The sequence below is a fragment of the Tympanuchus pallidicinctus genome, unplaced genomic scaffold, assembly GCF_026119805.1.
Source record: "Tympanuchus pallidicinctus isolate F22 unplaced genomic scaffold, pur_lepc_1.0 scaffold4, whole genome shotgun sequence".
In the NCBI taxonomy this organism is placed as follows: domain Eukaryota; kingdom Metazoa; phylum Chordata; class Aves; order Galliformes; family Phasianidae; genus Tympanuchus; species Tympanuchus pallidicinctus.
Window position 1 is genome coordinate 32143862 of NW_026294758.1, and position 23779 is coordinate 32167640.

At 34.5% G+C, this 23779-nt stretch overlaps 1 protein-coding gene across 1 annotated transcript in view; it reads left to right on the forward strand.

Annotated features, from left to right (window-relative positions):
* CNTNAP4 (contactin associated protein family member 4) overlaps positions 1-23779 on the forward strand; it is a 176857-nt gene that overhangs the window by 119724 nt on the left and 33354 nt on the right. Inside the window, exons 10-15 of the mRNA XM_052701256.1 lie at positions 909-1080; positions 5566-5672; positions 6597-6716; positions 14312-14509; positions 18871-19027; positions 21900-22027. Of these exons, the coding sequence (XP_052557216.1) occupies positions 909-1080; positions 5566-5672; positions 6597-6716; positions 14312-14509; positions 18871-19027; positions 21900-22027 (882 nt within the window). The remainder of the gene's footprint in view (positions 1-908; positions 1081-5565; positions 5673-6596; positions 6717-14311; positions 14510-18870; positions 19028-21899; positions 22028-23779) is intronic.

Below are 23779 nucleotides of genomic sequence, written 5' to 3' on the forward strand. Positions count from 1 at the left end.
GATGAATCTGTAATGGACTGTCAAAACGTCTGTGATGCTGAAATGTTATTGGTTTTTTATTTGTGAAGTTCAAGGATTTGTCTTCTTAGAGCAGTATATGAACTAATGAATATTTTCCTTTAGAATGTTTGCAGTAATTTTGAAAAGTTTTGTGTCACACTAGAGAAGAAGACAGTGAGAAGCTAGTTACTTGTTTCATTTCAAACATAACTAATTTCCTACTGTATAATCCTTAAAAAATATTAATACTTTCAAAGTTGTTGCACATTCATTTGAATGGAAATATTTTCTTCCGGTGTTCCAGCATAGATTTCTTCTTGTTGGCAATACAGATATAGATTTTTTTTTTTTTTTTTTGCTTGTTCACTTCTTTTCAGATCATAAACTCTACATTTTCATGCTTGATGCAGCCAAGATTATCCTTGATGTCCAAATCTTCACTCATTTTTAATAGTCTAGGAATAGTAGGTTCACTAGAATGTCTTTTCTAATTGGATCATTGCATCAGGAAATAGCTGTCAGGCTTCAGAAATCTCTGGATGGCTTGGAAAAATAAATAAATACATAAAAATTAAAAAAAATCTCTGTACCTCTGTATTTACTAGGTCCTTTTGGTATTATTAAACTTCAGTTATGTCTTGCAACTTTTCCAAAGCAGAGTCAACCTATATTTAAACCTGAGATTTTGTGCTGATGATCATTCACTAAGTGTTTTCATGTTGTGCTTATGGGTACTTTAAAAAAGTACAGAATTATTTATTCTTGCTCAGACATGCCTAATCAGAAGAGGTTATGGATAAACTTGTCTGTAAAATTTACAACACCTAGGAATTATCAAATTCTACTTTATTTTCAGGGTATTATTTTCAAGACATTTTTTTCAGCTTCAGACATTATGCTTCCTACAGGCTGCCCTAACCTTGGAAACAATTTGGAATGTAAAAGTTCCTTTGGTGGCTTTCAAGGATGTATGCAACTCATTTCTATTGGTAATGAAGCAGTGGATATGATCTCGGTTCAGCAAAATATTTTTGGCAATTTCAGTGACCTTCAGATAGATTTATGTGGCATTATGGACAGGTAAGAAAAATCTATATATTATTTTCAATCTTTTTAATTTTTAAAGCTAACTTCATGACGAATGACCAAATACAAAATTGCCTGCTTCTTTTATAGAATTCAGAAGTCTAAAACACAAGCATTGTACCTAGAATAACAATTAAAAATTAGATGTTGATAAAACGAAATTTAAATTATGGTATTTGAGATTAAAGACATTCAATATTTCTGACTACCTTTTCTTACTAATATTTAAAATTTCTATTTACTAGCATTATAGACACAAAACCTCATCTGTGATATTTGAAGTCGTGTTCATTATTTGAAATCCTCTTTTCTTTACATGATATCACTGCTTCTTTTATTTTACTAACCTGAAAATATGGTGTGTATTATTCATCACAAGTGATCTTGTTTTAGGCTTCAATCATAACTAACTGAAATTAGTGTGAGAGAGTATTTTTAAGACTGATAAGTTTGAACGGCTTCCTCTGAAAAGATGAAAGTTTATACACCTTTCCCAAAATTGAAAAAGCAGAAAAAATTGCTCAAGTTCAGTGTGGTGAAGTAAGGGTTTTGCAGAATTTCAGAGGCTTCAATGGAGAGAGTGATTGAACACACAAGCAGGTAATGGACTGAAAAGTTTCTTGCTTTACGTTCAGAATTCAGTCCTTAATAGTCTATGTAAAATCATCTATAATCCAGAAACAATTACCTTTGACCAAGCACAAAAACTATGCTGAAATGATACAATATGTGGGGGGGAAAAAAAAAAAAAAATTCCCTTGCCATACGTTTACAATTTTCTCGGGAAAATAGTTCAGGAGATCTTCAAGACTGTGTCCACTGTTAGGTTGCACCACAGGTATATTTCACAAAATCGCAGAATTACAAAGAATCGCAGAACCAGAGCGTTTGGAAGAGACCTCTAGAGATTATTAGTCTGAACAGTTTGCTGAAAAAGGTCCCTTAAAGTAGATTGCATAGGAAAGTGTCCAGGAGGGTCTTGAATATCTTTTTTTAAACTCTGGAAATAAACTTACTCCACATTCATTATACTTTTTTTATTTCTAATATTTTTGATAGCAATAAAGAGGCAGAATAAGAAGCCTTTCCTTTTGTTCTCATCGTACTGAACATTTATAGCATTTGAACTGTGTCCTTTTTGCATCAAAATCATAGTCATGTACTTTTTATTATTACTTTTTTTTTAAATATATATTTGTGTAAGTAACTTAAACTTCTAAGTCAGAGTTTTTCATGTATATTTATAAATTCCAACTGGTAACATATATTCTCCTTTGCCAACATTAAAATTCTTTACATTTCTATGGCTTCCTTACAAGGGGAAGCAGAGGGGCAGGCTCTGACGTCCTCTTTATGATGACCAGTGATAAAACTCAACTGAATGTCATGAAGCTGTGACAGGTTCAGATTGAAAATCAGGAAAATGTTCTTATTTAAGAAGGTGTTCAGGCGTTGGAACATCTACCCCAATGGAGTGGTCATGGCATCCAGATGTCAGAGTACAAGAAGTGTTTGGACAGCACTCTTAGACATACAGTCTGATTTTTGGGTAGTCCTGTGTGGAGCCAGGGAGGAGACTCAACAATGGTTGTGGGTACATTCCAACGTGAGGTATCCAATAATTCTACAAATCCACATGTATAAAAAAAAAACTTGCCTCATTTTCTGCAGCATATCATTTGAGAAAAAAATATATATTCTCTCACTAAAATGATGTAACTTTAGTTGTCCTAAGATAAAATAGTTTTTTTTGCTGATGTGCTCCAGATGTAAGAGTATTACTAACTATACATTACAACAATTGACATAATATTGTAATAGGACTCACCGTTATTTCAATTATCTTACAAACTTAACACATTTAGTCTCTGAAGAGAGTAGCAGTGTGTTGTATGAAAAAAAAAAGATACTAACACACACAAAGGTTTCACTATTCTTTTAATCCACACGCATGCATAAAGTCGGATCAAAACAAAATGAAACAAAACAAATCAGAACGTGCAAAAAAAGCAACCACAAATGAACACTGACAAAAAAAAAAAACAACAATGAACATAGGAACAATTAGTTATTCATTCCAAAATATATATTTCCATAATTTGGAAGCATAGCAAACAGACAATGTAGATGATGTACAAGATTTTTCTGTAGCAAATAATTAGTATATGAAGCCCCTTTTTTTTCCTCTCTCTTTTTTTTTCTTTGTTAAAAGTATACTCATGTTGTAGTACAGTTCACTTTTTAATATTAGATTATGAATATTACTAGTGGGCTGCCTTGGTTTTAAATCATGCATTATTTCCAGATGTTATGCACTTAGACACATTATTAAGTAATACAGTGCAGGATTATGATCAGCTGATTTTTGTTTAAGCAGACATGGTAATGAATGTCAAAATATGCTTGACAGATGAAGCATTAAAAATATATTTTCCAGTAGGTGGAATACTTTTGTGTGAAATAGTTAAGAGAATACAGGAAGAAAAAGCTTTTTTTCAATTTTTTAGAGCATCTAGAGTAGCTACTCTCAGCTTTAGTTAGTGGTTACTTTAATTAAACATTCTGAAAGAAAGGGAAGAAAAAAAAGGAATAAGAATTTATGCTGTGAATTGTTTCTAGTTCTATGAAAGTTGGTTCAAGCATCATCCATTTTATCTAAACTCCATTTTGTGAATACTATTAAGAAGATGAATTGTTATTTATAGAACCGGTATAAGAAAAAACCGTGAAAGCTATTTTGAATTCAGGAATATTTGCAGCTTTATAAAGAAATGAAAAATCAAGGAAAACTGTGGTTGATGCAAGCAGAACATCATTACTATGATGCTTTATGAGTATTACAAATTTTAGAGAAGTGTATTTACAATAGTCCTACTGCTCACACTTCTAGCAAGAAAAGTTAAGTATTTATTTGAAGAATTATTTCTTAATAAATTATTGACTAATGAAGTGAAAGTAAGCTTAGTGCTTGAAGTTGATTTCTATATTAAGAAACAAAACTTACTAAGGTCTTCCACAGACCCAGTTAAAAAATATATGTAAGATAACAGAAACAATATCAGATCCTTTATTGGCAAAAATGTTATTTCCTTCCTTGAAATTAACTTGCTTAATTTTACTTATTTTACATTTACTTTGCCAGTTCACTATTCTTTTCCCTCAAGAAAAAGCAGCTTAATTTGTTTACAAGCATGAGAGGGTGGAAAATTATTTGAATGTCTGCAGAAGTGAATTTACAAAGGCCTTGAATTTTTGCTAAGTCAGATTTGTGACAAGCTGTACGTTCTACAGTTCTAAATTAATACCTTTTTAATACATTTTGAATTAACTAAAATGTATTTTTTGATCCTGCAGATGTTAGTAGGCCTGCTTTTTATTTTTATTTTCTGATTTTTTATTATTTATTTTTAATTTTTTTGTGTGTGTGGTTAACATCAACAATAAGAAATATACATATATAATATAGATAATAAAATATAATAATATAATATATATAATATATATAATAATATAATATAATATAGATAATATAAGAAATATATATATATAATATATATTTTTTTCATTTCTGTATATAAAAACAGTACTGCAATTAAAAAGCAGTTTAAATAGTTTCTAAAGTGAAATGCTCTTAAATAACTGTCAGGTTTTTGTTACATGACTTTATTTCCTATGTTTTTAGAATAAATTGACTTAAAGCTCTTATGATGGTTCTTTCCAACTGATCTAGCGTGTGACAACTCTGTCCATGGTAAGGGGCTTGGAACTAGATGATCATTAAAGTTGCTTCCACCCAAACCGTGCTATTATTATACAATTCCTTGTTGTAATAACCCCTGTTGAACATACCATGTCTTTTAAAAACTTTGCTGGTGAACTATCAGCGTGTAAATTCTAATAGATGTATCAGCCTGTATTTAATTGCAAATAGTTCATTGGCAACAACTAATAACTATGCATCCTTAATTACTTCTGTTCTCACGTATTTATTGAACAATTCATATCCATATGTTGGAAACAGAAACAGAAAGATGAAGGAATGCTCTCTTAGTTTTCTAGTAATCTTTGTTGCCAACCTCCAAGCAACCCTGCCCAGTCAACAACACCTCATCAGCGCCCCTACCGTCTGCATCTCACCCAGTGCAGGGACACGAGAGACGCACGACATAGGGTGTAGTTCAAGTGACAATTTATTACTGTGCAACATCTGCTTATATACCATGACACGCAACAGCCTCATGAATCCGTGACCCATTAAGCACCACCCAGAACCACCCTTTGTAACTACCACCCACCGTAACTCGAGTACCACCCACACTGAGTACCGCCCACAATCTTAAAGACATATTCCCCTTCTCCAACGGGCCTGAAGAATTCCTGTACATTATTATATTTGTTTTTCATGATTTGTTGTCTACCGATAAATATAAATACTAGGTAAGAGAAAGGAAGAGAGCGAGAATATTTCTTTCATTTTAGGTGCTTGCCTAACTATTGTGAACATGGTGGTGAGTGTTCACAGTCATGGAACAACTTCTACTGTAACTGTAACAATACTGGTTACAAAGGAGCAACTTGCCATTATCGTAAGTCTGAGATGTTTTCTAACTTTACTTCTATTTCTAGTAGATTTCTCTCTCTCCTGGAAGTGTGTACATTCATATTAAACATTTCAATTACAATATCCATAAAGTGGTTCAAGAGAGGGTCTCGGGTACTCAAAATCTGTAAAAAGAAAAACTCAGTGAAAATTTTAGTTTGTATTTGTCACTGTTTTGCATTTTTTCATGTTGCACAAGATAGGAAGTAATATCCTCTCCTGTCTTTAAATCCACCTTTTGAATTAATACATTATTATGAATAATTTTTATATTTATCACATAATTACTAAAACATGAGACTACATTCATATTTGAGTGTCATCACATATTTATCTCTTCTATTATCTATTAATCTCATGTTCTTGCATGTTTGTGCATGGTTATGAAAAGTTGTGAAAATTCCGGGAGGCCATTAAATTATCTATAAGCACTTCCTATCTTTTGTTGTAAGCAAAAATAAGTAAATATATAAGCAAGCAAATAAGCAAACATAGAAATACATAAATCTGATCTCATAAATCTGATCTATTTTAGATAGTATTTGGTTTCTCTAAATCTAATTAATAAGTCTAAATAATATCTTCAGATTTTACATTAGTTGATTGCTTTTGTGAACATTTTTTCATCTACACTCACATTTCATTGTTTCTTTTTGAATGTTTCCAGCCTGAAACAGACAAGAAAATGCTTGAATAAAGCTCTCCTGATTTCCCCTCTCTATATAAATAAATATGCTTCACAAATTCAAATGGAAATATAGTCGAAGTTATGTGCTTTCTTCTGTATTCTTTAGCTTTGAGGATTTGATTTTTTTTTTTCCCATAAATAGGATCTACATATTATTATTTTCTTATTCATGGAATAAAATATGATTGCTTTTGTGATGGAAGGTGATTTTTATTTTTACAGCCATCTACGAAAAATCATGTGAAGCCTATAAACACAAAGGGAACAATTCTGGCTTTTACAATATAGATTCAGACGGAAGTGGCCCTTTGGGACCGTTTCTTGTGTATTGTAATATGACAGGTGAGGTGATAAACTTTCATAACTCATGACTGGATCTGTATCTATGCTCTCTGTACTGAAGTTCAATTTATCAAGTGAGAAAATTCTGTAGCTCGTGAATTTAATACGCATATGCACAACAAAATGAAGGTGAACCTTTATCTCAGAATTCTAAACAAGGAATTAGGCAGAGAAATTAAAATCATAACAGAATTCAGGCTGTGAAACTAATGCTGTATTCTTGTTGTATTTTGTGTAAGTGGAACGTGTTTCTGGTGGAGAGAATTTAATAGTTCATTTTGGGAGTAGATATTTTCATCCAAGTTATAGGCTCTCTGTGTACATTAAAGAAATAAGAAATAAGTTGTATTTTATGAGAAAATTATGGACTATTCCATATAGCCTTATAAAACATTTTAATTCAATTTTATGGATTTTAATTGATGAGAGGAAATATCAGTGTATTTAGTTTGGTTTTTCAGACTTCTAGCAGATATTTTAGTGAATATAAATTAAACCAGTGGATTACTCACAGCTTCAGTTTCAAGTACAATCTCCTGTTCTTCATTCAGTTCCTTGTTTCTTCTGTTCACATCACTAGAAGTTCTAGATGTCAAAACTAACTGTTTAGCAGCATCTTAGAAAAACAGATGAAGTTGCCTATCATCATATGACCTTCAAATCAAACTTATATAATTGTCTCTTTGAAAATTAGTATTACCTTATATATATTTGTGTCTTTTTCAGTTTTCTTATCTTCTGTATATTTGAATTTCCTTCCAGAAAAAAATAATGGAAGCACTTCATCATTTTACGCAAAAAAAAAAAAAAAAAAAAAAAAAAAAAAAAAAAAAAAAAAAAAAAAAATTGTGACAATTTAGTTTTACATTTTTAAGTGTTTAAAAGATTATATGGATAACCTATGATTGAATTTGACTTAGATTTGTCCTTATTATAGTGTTCTTTTTATCATAATATTTTGATGTGGAGTTTTAAAACTATTTTTAAGCAATGCCTCAACTAATACTAAAGAACTATACTGACTTCTAATCATATTATGTCTGCCAATGGCACTGGATGATTTTCACAGCCATCTAAAGAATACAAATAGTGAATTAACCTGAATTCTGGTAAATCAGTGAATGCAGTTTAACTAATCTTACCACATCAACTCCTGACTTTGATTTATACAGTAAGCTCTGTTAACTCATAAACTGACTAGCTCTCAGACTAGCTCAGACCTCTAAAAAGACATATTCTACAGTCTTATGAGATTAAAAGAGACCAAATATAATGACAGAAAAGTGGTTTCTTTTTTAAGAGGGTTTAATCCTTGAAGGCACTCTGTAGCATCTGAGTTACTCTGGTGTGTTTTTGAACATCTGTTACTGTTTTTCTCAGTCACTCCATATTCACCACATTAAGTCTACCCTGTGGATAAGTTCATCATCTCAAGATGCAGCCTAACAGGTTGAATCTTCTGTATTTGTTACTTTACCATAGTCCTCATGACTGGTGTTCCCTTTTCCCAACCAAGACTTAGAATCATAGAATCACAAGGTTGGAAATGACCTACAAGATCACTTAGTCCAACTGTCCTCCCATTACTATTGCTGCCACAAGCTACTTAACTGTATCTTGTAGCTCCTCATCCAAATACTTCTTGAACGCTGTCAGGAACAGCTACTCCACCACCTCCCTGGGCAGGCCATTCCAGTGTCTGACCACCGTATGAGAGAAAAAGTTCTTCCTTATGTCTAATCTAAACATCTTCTGGTACAACCTCCGGTCATTTCCTGTTTGTTGAATGAGAAGAGGCCAAATCCCTCCTCATCACAACCTCCCTTTAGGAAGTTGTAAAGTGCAATGAGGTCTCCCCTGAGCCTCCTCTTCTCCAGACTAAATAATCCCAGCTCCCTCAGACACTCCTCATCAGACTTGTGCTCCAGAACCCCCTCACCAGTTTCACTGTCCTTCTCTGGACACATTCCAGGGCCTCAATGTCTTTCTTGTCTTGAGGAGCCCAAAACTAAACACAATACTCGAGGTGCGGCCTCACCACTGCTGAGTACAGGGGGATGATGACCTCCCTGCTTTTGCTGGCCACACTATTTCTAATGCAGGCCAGGATGGCACTGGCTCTCTGGGCCATCTGGGCACACTGTCAGCTCCTGTTCAGCTGAGCATCAGTCAACACCCCCAGGTCTCTTTCCTCATCGCAGTCATCCCCAAGCCTATAGTGTTGCATGGGGTTATTGTGGCCAAAGTGCAGGATCTAGCACTTGGCCTTGTTGAAACATTCCCATTCACCTCAGCCCAGCAATCCGTCTAATCTAGATCCCTCTGAAGGGCCTCTCTACCCTTAGGCAGATTCACACTACCTCCCAACTTGGTGTCATCTGCAAACTTACTGAGGGTACATTCAGTCCCCTCATCCAGGTCATCAATAAAGATAAGCAAGATTAAACAAGATGGGCTCCAGTATCAACCCCTGGGGGACATGAAAGGCAAATGTCTAAATTTCTCGCAGCACTTTTTTGGGAAGGCACTTGAAAGGGAGGTGCCTTTCTGTACTTTTATTCTTGGAAGCCAGTTGCAGATTGAAAAGCCTACAGCTACAGTTAAATTTACTCAATTTTCATTGATGTATTTTTCTTTATATATTTGAATGTCTGAATACATAGACATACAATCTGCCTGTTTTTATTTTTATGTCCTGAATAACTTTTAAACATACTTGTGTTCCAATGCATATTTCCAGAAACCTGCTTTATCATATCATGAGCTGTAAAGAAATCAAAAGCATTGACAGAGTCTTTGACTGAGATACAGGGCACTATAGGACAAGATATCAAGGAAAGAGGAATTAATTCACCCCTCCTAGTAACAGGTTGGAGAAAAGGGTGAACTGAGGAATGCAGTCTTCTCTGATTCAAGCTCTTGCACCAGATCTTGGGGAGAGATCCATGCACACCCTGAGTGCATACACGCTCCAGGAAGTACTGCCAGAAGCACTGCTGAGATGGGAAGGAAGAGAAGAAGGGAGGATTTAAGCTCCCTCTGCTCCAGACAGTCATAAGCTCACATGAGTTCAGGCTGTAACCTGGCAATTCAATTTTGTGAGTATATAATCTATATACAAAAATTTGCCCAAAATCATGTATGTAGTGATAAAAAAAAAAAAGCATAAATTCCTTTCAGAATATTATTTTCTGAATAGAAATCACATCCTGAAGTTTCCTTGATGTCTTCTGAAGAATATTTGCACTTTAAAAGACAGCGTGTTCTTTTCTTACTCTAAATATCTTTTAGTGTCAGTCAAGAAACTGTAGGAAATAAAATAAAATGCAACTTTGTGGAACAGTTAAAAACACTAATTTTCTAAATGATGTTTGTATTAGCTAACAAACAGATGAAGCCAGCTGTGTGCTCTTGTATATTTGAAGGCCAATGGTATCCTGGGATCCATCAGATGAGGGGTGGCTAGCAGGGACAGAGAGGTGATTGTCCCCCTCTACTCTGCTCTCATGAGGCCCCATCCGGAGTAGTGCGCCTAGGTCTGTGGCCCGCAGTACAATACAGGGAGATGTTGAAGAGGGTCCAGAAGAGGGTCACAGAAGTTATTAGAAGGCTGGAGAACCTCCCCTATGAAGACAGGCTGACAGAGCTGAGCTAGTTCAGCCTGGAGAAAAAAAGGCCACAGGGTGACCTCTTTGCAGCCTTTCAGTACCTAAAGGGAGCCTACAAACATGTAGTAGGCGATACAAACAGGAGGGGGATCAACTCTTTGAAAGGGTAGATAACAGCAGGACAGGGGGAAATGCTTTTAAGTTGAGGGAGGGAAGATTTAGCTTGGATACCAAGGGAAGTTCTTTACAGAGAGAGTGGTGTGGTGCTGGAACAGGCTGCTCAGAGAGCTTGTGGATGCTCAGTCCCTGAAGGTATTCAAGGCCAGGTTGAATGGGGCCCTGGGCAGCCTGGTCTAGTATTAAATGAGAAAATTGTTGGCCCTGCATGTGGCAGGGGGGTTGGAGCTTGCTGATCCTTGATGTCCCTTCCTGGGCCTTTCTATGATACTAGGTTTCTGTGATTAACTAACATTAGAACTTCCAGAGCCATGTCTTTTCAGAATTAACACCAGATCTTTCAACTTGTCTTCATAGGATAGATGCTTCCGCTGATCATGATTATGGCCCTCCTCTAGACTCACTCTAATAGCTTCACATATCCTTATGTTTGGGGCACCAGAACTGAATTAATCTCCTGAATCTCTTCAAGAGATTTGTCATAAGAGTGTAAGAGCAGAGTCACCTCCATCAACACATTGTTCACGCTGCTTTTCATGAATCCCAGGATATGGTTGATTTCCTAGTCCACAAGCATGCATTTCAAGCTCATGTTGTCTTTTTCTTCAGTGGAACATCCCCACATCCTTATCAGGGCTGCTCTCAGTCCATTTTCTGAACATCTTGTATTTACAATTGTCCTGAAAAAAAAATGCAGGACCATGCACTTAGTCTTGTTGAACTGCAGGTTCACAAGTGCTGCTTAAGCTTGTCAAGATACCTCTGGATAGTATCCCTTCTCTCCTGAATGTTTTGGTCTCCAAAGCTGCAAACTCTATCCCATTGTCCATGTAACCAAAAGAGATGTTGAATAATACTATTTCAAATACAGAACCTGAGAGACACTTCTTATCATCATGGAAAGACCCAGCCTAGCCAATCATGTTTTGATTTACAGCAGAAGAAATATTTACCAGAAAGTTGAGGGAACTCCCCAAATCCTCTGGAGATCAAACTATTGACCACAACTCCTTCAAGGCAGCTTTCCATTTTAGAGACAATAATGATGTATGACGTTATCAAATGCTTTGTACAAGTCCAGAGAGATGATGTCTGTATAATCAACAGATATCAAGATATTATAACCAAAATATAATTGTATAATCAATAGATATCAAGATATTATAATCACAATATAATCAAGAGAGTTAAGCAAAGTAGATAACAATAACAAAAAGAGAATAAGTGGAAGAGCTTACCCTTCAGCTGAGCTCACCACAAAACACCAAGAGAGGTGATCTCCAGAAGAGATCCTTCCCCTCTGGTAGCCAGCTCTTAAATAGGTCTAGGAGGGGTGGAGACTGGCTCCACCTTTTCCGGCAGCACAGGTGAATTGCCTTCACCTGTGCTCCTCTGGCTGACTCATGGCTTGCCTCAGGTGATCAATCAGAGGTTCAGGCTGTGACTCAGCAGTTCCCATACAATGTCATTTTCTCTTCTCTTACATACCACTTCTGTAACTCTGTTGTAGAAGTCTGTCAGGTTTGTCTGGCATGATTTACTCATGCTGAAGTTGGCTGTCATTAACCACCTCTGGTGTTTTCTATGTGAGTTAGCACAGTTTTAAGAAGGATATGCCCATGATTTTGCTGGATACAGAGGTGAGAACAACTGCCTGCATTTACCATCTTGTATTTTTATTTCCCCTTTTGGTAAGGGAATTTATGTTTTCCCTTTTCTAGGCACTGGATTTTATCAGACTACTATGACTTTTCCAATCATATTGGCAGTGGCTTAACAACTTAATCTACCATTTCCCTTGGCCATCAGATGCATTTCTTAGGCTCCACATTTAAGGAATCTTAAGGTTTGTTAAATGGTCTTATGCCTGATCTTCTATAATGGATGGCACTTCTTTTTCCCAGTTCCTGCCTTTGGAGTTTGCAAATTGGTCAGTGTGGCTAAAGCTCTTTCCATGAAGTCTGAGGAAAATAAAGGGTTCTGTACTTCAGAATTTTCACTTTCCTCGGTAATTAGTTCTCTGGTTTCCATCAGTAGAGGGCATCCATTTTCCCTACTCTTCTTTTTGTATTTGCAAAAACTATTCTTGTTGCCAACGAGGTCACTGGACAGTTTAAATTCAATCTGAGATTTAATTGTTCTTACTTGATCACTGGTTGCTAAACAGTATTTCAATATTCCACCCAAGTTATTTGTTCTTGCTGTCAGCTTTCTTTCTGTATTAGAGTTTGGCCAGAATCTCCTTGTTCATCCATATAATTCTCATTTTGCATTTTTGCTATCTACAGGCAACCATTACTCACACTGGCTTCAAACTGACAAAAGTTTGATAAAAGTTTCCATCTTCCAATAAACACCATCTGATCTTAATAGCCCAGGTTTCTTAAAGTGAGCCCAAACTAGCAGGGATAGTCAGCCTATATTTTCTGACAGCTTTTAAGATAATGTCTTCAGAGGTGTTAGTTTTAGTTTATGTTGCTTTTGTTTTATAGTGTTTTCTCCATGGTAAGATTTTGCAATTAAAAATGCTCTCAGCAAATGTAGAAAGTTCATAGAAGACATTTAATGGAAAAAAAAAAAAAAAAAAAAAAGTGAATTATCAACTTAACTGAAAAGCTAGTATACTCGTTTACTCAGTTAGTAAGATTGCTTCAAGTTGGAGAAAGTCTGTTTCACAGCACACTGCATATTTTAATACACATCTTTTATAAAAATGTAATTTATTGCTAGCTACTCAAACGCTTGAATAATATATATATTCATATGCAAGTATATTCTTTCAATACAAGAATACTCTGGAAGATATTTTTCTCAAAAATAATGTCCAGAGTACTGAATATTTGCTAAAGGTTTATGACAGCTGCATTTTGCAGACTCAGTTCAATGGTTTCTAGGAAAAAAAAAAAAAAATTGGCAGTATTTTGTATATCCCCACTTTAAACAAATCTTAAAGCCACACAATGCAGTGAAGAAGAAAGCACCTTACTCAGCAGTATATAAAGTAAACATTAACTTAAGAGTTGTGTTTTTTTTAAGAAAATGCAGTTCTCAGTTCTGAACTAGTACTTCATGTTACAATACTGAGTCAAGTGACTGTACAGTGGTTGTTGCCTCAAATAAACCAGGTATTTGGAAGCATGCTACTATTGAGCTACGAACGTCTTGACCTGAGTTTTTTAGTTCTTGACTAAATACATATTTTGAAGAGTACTTCAGATAAATATTACTGTTTGATTTCAGGTGGCTAGAAAAGAATCATGTTAATTTGATCTGAGTAGTAAATGCAGTGTCTGCAAGCTACTTTTACTTCTTCATGCAATGCAAAAACGTACATAATTTTCTCAGACAGAAAAAAAAAGTAAATTACAATGATAAATGTGATGTTACTATAATCTAATATATAATTTTGTGTTATTTAGTAGAAAATTAAAGCCTGGGAAAAGTAGTGATAGTAACCATTCCTTATTTTTATTATTTCGTTGCAATTTACAAACCAAACTATTTCAGAGAAAATTTCTTATGTTTCTTCATTTACTGTTTTCTTCCTCAATAAACATAACAAGCAACTTAACTAGCAACAGTCATGATATGGTAACGCACTTATAAATAGAAACTGATTAACTGGTTTCATTTTTGCTCCATGGTTTATGTCTGTGTTTCATATACTCAAAAGAATTTTTTTCTTGATCAAAGAATTTGATTTACAGATTGATGTAATTTCATTGTCCCTTCTGTTTTACTTACTTACTTATTCAATTACTTTGCATCCTTTATCCACCTTTCTAACATCTTTCATCCATGTTTTGAAAGATACAACGTGGACAATAATACAACACAACAACACCAACTTAACCAGAATCAGAAGTGCTAATCGAGAGAATCCTCATGCTGCATTTTTCAAGTACTCCGCCAGCCTAAGCCAGCTTCAGGCTATAATTAACCATGCAGAACACTGTGAACAGGAGATATCTTACCACTGCAAAAAGTCAAGGCTTTTAGATAAGCCAGGTGAGTAAAATAGACAAATAGTACAATATTATACCATGTACTTTCTTTCACTGTCAATCTTTTTTTTTTTTTTTTTAAACCATACTTATGTCATTTTGCTACAATAAAGTTTGAACATCATAGATCTAGTATTCAGATTTCTGTAAATTGCCAAGAGATATTTGAAACAGAAAAATAGAAAGGGTAGTTTATAATAATCTTTGCTCACAATATCAAGTGATCTCAAAGTCAGATCAACAGACAACCTTAATAACAGAGCCTCTGTTAGTCTGCTTTCCTGGGGTTATTAAATTTTACTGAAGAAATATCTTGTTAAAAGAACACAAATCACTACACTGATATCAATTTTTTTCTGCATAATGTTTTTTAATACATTATACATCTTTCTGATCTACTTAAACAATTAAGACTTAAGACTTGAGTCTCCTCAAGTCTTAACACTCAATGACATGCAATTGATGTTAACAGATTGTACTGTGAAAAACCATTTTAAGTACTGAGTAAAAAGAACACAGACATAAAAACCGTATTATTAGCTGAGCTTTGAAAAAATAATCCATTATTTTTATTACATGTTTATCAGAAAATCAAATTTCTCACATTGATTTCTTGACATTGTTTTATAGAAAGCAGAAGTTCAAAAGTCTCTGGTTCTTCTCAATCCTTCCTTTATATATGTCTCATCCTTGCCTGTATTATGGACATCACTACAACTTCTCAGACTAGCATTTATTTCAGTTATTGATGCCTTTCAGGCACTGAGCCTTTGTTTTATCTGTATATTCGTGATTCAAGTTTTGGTTAGGTATTTGAAAGCTTGATTGACATCCAGCAGAGGGTTTCAAGATTGTGCTGACTAGGTATTTTGTAATTTTGGCTACTAAATGTTACACAGAGTGAACTACAAGGAAAAACTAAATCCCGTTCATTGGAGTAAAACAAACAAACAGAAACTCAGAGAAGAAAGCAGGAAAAAACTCAGGGAAGCAAGACTTCTTATTTATTACTTATTTTTGAGATATATTGAGACAGCACAGAAATGCAGGATTTGTTAAAAATTTGAAAGAGCACAACTACTCAGTTCTGCTGAACTGTTTAACATTTAGAGTTTTAAATGATCATAGAATCGTTTTTCAAGTTGGAAAAGACTCTTATGATCATCAGTCCAGCCACAACCTAGCCTTACTACATTAACACTGACAACCCTTTGCTAAATCAAGTCCCTGAGATTACCACGTAGAGATGGTTTTTAAACACATTCAGGGATGGTGACTCAACCACCTCCCTGAGAAGCTTGTTCCAGTGTATAACAATCCTTTCTGTAATGAAGTTTTTCCTGATATCCAACCTAAACTCTGCCACAATTTGTGGCCATTTCCCCTCGTATTGTCACCTGTCACCAGTGAGAAGAGACCAAACTTGCTTTTACTGCAATTGCCTTTCAGCTATCTGAAGATCTAAGTTAATCCAAAATAACTAGAGATATTATAGTTAAATATATTCTAAACTACTACTACTACTACTACTACTACTATTATTATTATTATTATTATTATTATTATTATTATTTTGTCTGAAAAATATTTTGAACTGCTGACTCTACAAAATGTAAACACTAAACTTTTTCTTTGAGGCTGTGGAAGTACATCTCAAATCTTTCAGCTGCTATACTTATCTTTATGACTGTATAAATTTACAACTGGCTGACTTCAGGAAAAAGAGAGAAATTCAGAACAAATCCAGCATCCTTTGAGAATTTTAAGATGGTGTCACCAAATAAGAGAATTTTTTTATTTATCTTTCAATTCGAAAAACAGAAAGAGGAGAGCAAATTACTTGTCCTCTCCAAAGACTAATGATTTTGTATTTAAAATTGCTACTGGAATATATAGCTCTGTGTTTCTGAGAGCTCTGAAATACTCTTTGCACCTACTTTTATATGAATATGCATTTTTCTTCTTGTTCCAGTTATGCATTTGAACAAAGTTACAGTGTTATTTTGAATTATACAGTGTTATTGTGTTACAGTGTGACACAATACTGTGATCTCACACACTCAGAAGATTAATCAGGGTTTTTTTGTTCTTCCACTTCTAACTGAATTACAGCTGAAGTTGTGAAAATTTTCAGCATATTATGAAAATCTCCTACATCTAAATAAGAATTCTGTTTAGAAAATATGTACATTTTTTAAAAATGAGGGAATTTCTGAAAGGCAAAATAATCTAATTGGAATATTTTAAATAATAGCTTTCTGACTTAGTTATTTCATCTTATTTCATCTTATTTCATCTTTTTGTATCTGAAGATTACCTTTATAAAGTCTTCTTTGTATTATTTTATAGTTAGCAGTTCAAAACAGAAAAAGCAATTGCATATAGCTTATAGCAAAAGCAAACACTGAAACAAAATTCAAATCACATTTTACTGCGAATAAGTCTGTTCTGTTTCATTTATTATAACCTCAATGAAATTTCAGAATTGGAAATGCAAATATATGTACTATCAAATTTCCTGCAAAGAACCCTCCCAATTTTGTGATCTATAATCTCAAAAGCTATACCTGACAAATATATATTATTATACCTGACAAATATATATATATTGATTATCATCACATGATACATTTTTAGACACATATATTGCAGATATTGTTTACCCTCTGTTTTTTAAGAATATATTATATTCAGTCAACCTGATAGTACATGTAAATGATGTTACTAAAGATGTAACTTGTTAATAAATCTACATGGCTGTTATAAAGAAATTTCTAGTCCCTTTTATTGATATACATTGCTTAGGCAATATTTAGTAACAAAACAGGGGTGACAATCTGTACTAATAAGTATGAAGATGCTACATTTCTGTAAATATTCTCTTCTCATAGTTTTACATGAACAAAGACTAGCTTTCAAATATGTCCTAATGTAAAAAACTGGGAACATTAGTACATGACTACAATACAAAGCTAAGAGATGCTGTTGAAACATCAGAAACACATCAATTTTTTTTACAGCCCTTTTTGCTGGAAGCCTTTTAAAGAGCTGCCTGATGAATTATTTATAAACTGTCATCAGATTTTCTTCTTCCTGTGAAGGCTTGCATATACAAACACTGACATTGGACATCAGTGCTATTATGCAAATTTGACTTTTCTGGAAATAATTTGCAATCTTTCTTTGGCCTGCTGAGCCAACAGTCATGTGATAATGAATGCAGTTAATATGTTTGCAAGCTTTTTAATATTGTCAGCATAATAGAGGTGTTATCTAAAAGTGAGATTTAATAAACAGTATAAAGTAAAGCTGAAACTGGTATTAATTTGAGTTTATTCCTGAGGCCTTCTGCTGATTTTTTTGTTGTTTTGTTTGGGCAAAACAACAGCAAGAAGAATTGTTTCTGTAGAAAACTACAGTGTAACACTATTGGACATTTTCTCATGCCCTGACATTAACGTGTTGCAACTTTTAACCTTCTTCCCTCTGATTTGAGGTGATTTGTCTTTATGCTTCACATATTTTAGACATTTCCTGTACTGTGTATTTTTTCTATTACCTGTCTTGCTTGACAACTCTTTAATCTTAATCTACAGGACTTTAAAATTGAGGAAACGTGCAGTTTTGTCACTTTACTATAAAAAACACTGGCAAATGCATTATACAGAGAAGTAATACACAAGGAGAAATACTCTTTACCAAATACGCAATTTTCCCAAGTGACCAAGTCACTAACATGATTTTTGCTGTCTCATATATATGCTCTGAGTACATAAATTCTGAATCTACAGCATGTGATTTAACAGCTGACTTTGGGTAATTTGATAAACACAGCATAATTTTTCTATTCACTTGTTCAACATGCAACACAGATATGAGTACTACTCTGAGCTCTTGTTAGTAGGATAAGTCCATTGCTGCATTTTCTATAATTCCTCTGATTTGATTTCTAGTAGTTTCATGATGTAAAATTGATCTTTTTAGTATCAATATAATTAGTTTTTTGGAGTAATGTTACCTCCTTCTTCACAGATCATTTTAAAATAAAATATATAAATTGAATTATTAGTATAAATGATTCTAATATAATGACTGGCAAAGGAGGGACTGTGAGTTCTGCTCTCTACTAAACAAGGAAGTGCCTGTGACAATTGTTTGCTACCTCATAATGAGGTATTAAAATGAGTATTTCCTTGCCAGGTAAAGGTGATAACTTTTTTTATTATTATTGCTCTTTAAAGTTTTTACATTTGAAAAATAATTTTCCTCCTCTTAGAATTTTGAAAAATTGGATGAAAAAAAAAAAAAAAGTGGGAAGAGTAGTATATAAGCCTGGGAATTGATATTTTCACACATATCTTTTAGATGGGCTGCCGCTGAGCTGGTGGATCGGAAGGACCAATGAAATACAGACTTACTGGGGAGGTTCTTTGCCTGCTGTTCAGAAATGCGCTTGTGGCTTGGAAGGGAGATGCATTGATTCCCAGCATTATTGCAACTGCAATGCAGACAGAAATGAATGGTGATTTTTTCAATTGCTGTTTATTCATAACACTTTGTCCTGGAATGCAAATAAAGAAACACAGGCCTTTGCAGATTCTGAACACCAAGACCATTGTAAACATAAATTAACATAGTGTCATCTGTTTCTTTAAGATAACACTGTTAGACGATTACAAATAATATGTTTTATTTTCAGTTATTTTTAGTTCTTTCAATTTATATTCTGAATTAGGTTAAGATTTATTTTAACAAGAGTTCTAATTTTCAAGTAAACTTATATTTTAAGGTGTTGGCTCTTGTCTGTACAACTACAGTCATTTGTTTATAGAATACTGGAAACAATTAAAGCTGACAGGTTCTGGGGGGGAAAAAAGCTAGAAATTCTAGGGAATGTTAAACACCATTTTAAACAATTTTTACACAAATTTAAATTTTTAAACACACTTCATCCTTTTAATTTTTTTTTTTATTAAGCTTGGACACTCTAATTATCAGCAGAACTTATATATTCAAATTATTCTAAGAAAATTTAAGTATTTCCAAGACATAGATTTTCTACTGAAAGAGGATCTGAACTAGCTTTCTCAGAAAAAGAAAAAAGAAAAAAGAAAAAAAAACATTAAAAGCAGACTGGGACTTTTAATAAACTTCATTTAATAAACTTTTAAGTTTTTAAACTCTTGAAACTAATTTTATTATTTAATTTAATTATTTTATTTTATTTAAAGCTATAATTACACTTACTTTGGTAGTGATACATTCTTAGTATTACGTGTGAGTCCCAGTGATTACTGGTTTGAATTGGTTGCTTCAATGCTTCAGAGATCAAGAAAAGTAATTACAGCTGTCATCGAGATGTTTTTTGAGCACAAAGAATTGTAGTTACAAATTCGGCTTAGTTGTTTTTTACTTGGAGCATAGTTTTAATGAAGGAGAAACTTTAAATTGCTTCAAGAAATTTTCAGTTCTAATTTGTAGTATCTCACTATGTCAAAAATTAGCATAAATATTGCTTTCAAATGTTAGCATTTCTCATTAAAAAAAAAAGTTTGCAGAAAAAAACTAGCATTTTTTGCACTACGCTGCAAAACAGATGAACAAAGAAGTTATTTTGAGAAAGATTATCATGATTGCAAAGGGAAAAGAAAAAAAACACAGAATAACAGAATCACAGAATTGTAGGGGCTGGAAGGGACCTCCAGAGATCGAGTCCAGCCCCCTTGCAAAGCAGGCCCCCTGCAGCAAGCTGCACAAGTAGGTGTCTAGGTCCAAAGAATCCACAGCCACTCTGGGCAGCCTGTTCCAGTGCTTCATCATCCTTACTGCGAAGAAGTTCCTCTGCGTAATTGTATAGAACTTCCTATGCTCCAGTTTATGGACCTGCCCCCACAGTCCACTGAAAAGAGGTTGGCCTTGTCTCCCTGACTCTCATACTAAAGGTGCTTGTAAATATTGATCATATACTAAGTCTTTTCTCGTGGCTGAACAGTCCCAGGTCACACAACTTTTCCTCATAAGGAAGATGTGCCAGGTTCTTTAACGTCTTTGTGGCTGTCTGCTGGATTCTCTCCAGGAGATTCTTGTCTTTCTTGTACTGGGGAGCCCAGAACTGGGTGAAATATTCCAAGTGAGTCCTGACCAGGGCAGAGAAGAGGGGGAGGATCAACTCCCTTGACCTACTCGCCATGCTTCTTTTTATGCACCCCAGGATGCCGTTGGCTTTCTTGGACACAAGCTGGCTCATGGCCAATCTGTCATCCACCAGGACCCTGCTGGTTCTTCCCCACAGACCTTCTCTCCAACAGGTCATGCCTTAACCTGTACTGATGGTTATTCCTTCCCAGGTGCAAGACTCTGCACTTGCGGTTAAATCTCATCTGGATTACTGTTGTCCAGCTCTCCAGTCTGTCCAGGTCTTACTGAATGGCAGCATAGCCTTCCGGTGTGTCAGCCTCTCCTCCCAGCCTTGTATCATCAGTGTATTTATTGAGGGTGGACCTTATCTCCACATTAAGGTCACCCATGACCAAGACTAGATCCAACATCGATCCCTTGGGAACACTGCTAGTCACAGGTCTCCAACAAGACTCTGTATCACCATTCACAACCCTCTGAGCTCAGCCAGTCAGCTAGTTCTTAACACACTTCACCATCCACTCAACTATCCCACACTTCCTCAGCTAAATAACCAATTTCATTGAGCCTAAGGAGGTAATCTCTTCCCATTCTCTTGGTTAATTTTGTTGATTAACCCCTAACCAGTGTGATTTCCAGATGAACTATTGTCTCTCAATTCATTCACTTGTCTCTGACTTTACCTTGACTATTGAAGGATGATTCAGGTAGAAATTGATCTAATGGACAAACTGAACTTTCTAGAATACTCCCGAGCATTCTAGAGATGGAACGTTTCCATGAGATCTTGAGAAGAAATCTTTGAGCCAGTACTGGAGTTTTCTGAAATTTACTAAAGCCTACTAGATTGGTTCTGACACTAAATTAACAAAAAACATTAAATAAAGAGTTCTGTCTGAAATTAGCAGTAGTAGGCGTGGGCTCAGGTCACTGGGATTCTTATTTCTTTTTCTGTATTTTACTTATTTGAAGTAGATAATTCTTTTCCTGTACACTCACTGTGACTTCATGTTTTTCTATTTGATTTTTTTTTTTTCAGAAATGAAAAAAAAAAAAAAAACAAAAAAAAAAAACAAACAAACAAAAAAAAAACATGTTAAACTTGCTGGAAAGTTATGCCAAGACATTTAACTTTCTTTATCCTTCAGAATTTAGAAATTTAATTATATATTTTTCTTCAACAATATGTCAGTAGTATTGAAACGTTTGTCAGAATCACAGAAATACTTGAAAGAGCTTTCATTTTGCCTTTTCAGGACTAGTGATACTGGATTGCTTTCCTACAAGGAGCATCTACCAGTAACTGAAATTGTGATCACAGACACTGACAGACCAAATTCTGAAGCAGCTTTCAGACTGGGGCCTTTACTTTGTCGTGGTGACAGTAAGTAACAATTACAGAGTTTTTTCTTAATAACAACAGACCTTTGTCTATAATAAGTTTCAAGAATCATCTATTAAACAGCCTAGGCCATGACTTTGTAAAAGTTCTATCCAATCTTTCAGTAATTGAAAAGGAAAAAAACAAAACAAAGCAGCCAATTCAAATCAAAAGTAGAATTATAAAGAACTATTTTTTGAGGATACATAATGAAGATCAGCATAGTGCATAGTTAGTATAGTATACATTATATGGCATTTATTACCATACTTATAGTATATTTTTACTACTTCTAATCAAAACTTAGAAGAGGAAAAACATCATACTAAAGATCTCAAACAAAGCATTGAATTGGTATATAGTAAGGGATTAAAATCTTCATTAATCCTTATTTATTTGCCTGAAATTCCTCACAGTGCTTCATAAATTTTTTATTATTATTATTATTATTTATTTATTTATTTATTTGTTTGTTATGTGATATTCTTTCATCATCTTTTGTGGTCATTTTTGTTCTATGGTTGCTTTTATTTTCTCCTTTGCCAAATTTATTTAACTTTTCTGATTAAAAATAAGTGAACATCAGTAAAAAATACTGATCTGTACTTTTAAACTTACTCAGGAGACTACATGTATTAGCAAATTATTATTACATGTATCAACAGATTAGTATGGTTTTATTTCCATATAGGATAATCTTCAATTTCATTCCTCTGACTTGTGAGTGCAATTAGGAAGACTTATCCTGAAGAAGTGCATTCTAATTTTCTTGTGAACCTTTATTAGACATGGGAAAAAACAAAACAAAACTGTTAGGTGTTTTGTTTTCTCTTCTATGGCATATATTTTTGAACTTCTAACTCATATCATAGAACTATGAAATCATGGGGTTAGGAGAAAGAATCTTGGGATAATTCAGATCTGAATAAGATGTGTACTGTGTTTAGTTTGGGGCACCTCAGTACAGGAAGGACACCGAGGCTCTGGAGCAGGTCCAAAGGACAACAGGACATGTAAAGGGCTTGGAGAGTATCCCCTATGAGGAGCAACTGAAGGACCCGGGGCTGTTAAGTTTGGGGAAGAGAAGGCTGAGGGAAGGCCCTATTGCTCTTTTCAAATACATGAAAGATAATTATAGCAAGAGCGGGGTTGGTCTCTTCTTAATTGTGACAGGTGATAGGACAAGGGGAAATAGCCTCAAGATGTGCCAGAGGAGGTTTAGGTTGAATGTCAGGAAAAACTTTCTTAGAGAAGGGGCTGTTAAGAACTGGAATAGGCTCCCTTGTGAAGGGGTTGAGTCATCACTCCTGAATATATTTTAGAAAGTGAATCACATTCCTGAATATGTTTGGATGTGTTCAAGGACATAGTAGACAGTTCTTAGAGATAGGGTAGTATTGTTAGGTTGTGGTTGGACTTGATCTTTAAGGTCTTTTCAACCTAAGCAATTCTATGATTCTATGTTGAAAAGCACCAACCCCAAGACATTGCTTGTCACCATCTTCCATCTAGACATAGTGCCATTCGTCACTATCCTTTGTCTATGGCCTTCCAACCAATTCTTTGTCCACCAAGCAGTGCACCCCCCAAATCCGTATCTTTCCAATTTAGAGATAATGCTGTGGTAGGGGACTGTGTCAAAGGCCTTGCACAAGTCCAGGTAGATGACATTGGTCACTTCCTTTTGCCCACTGAAGTCCATCTCAGAAAGCCTCCAGAAGGCTTTCCCTTGGCTGTCTCAGATCATCTGCTTGA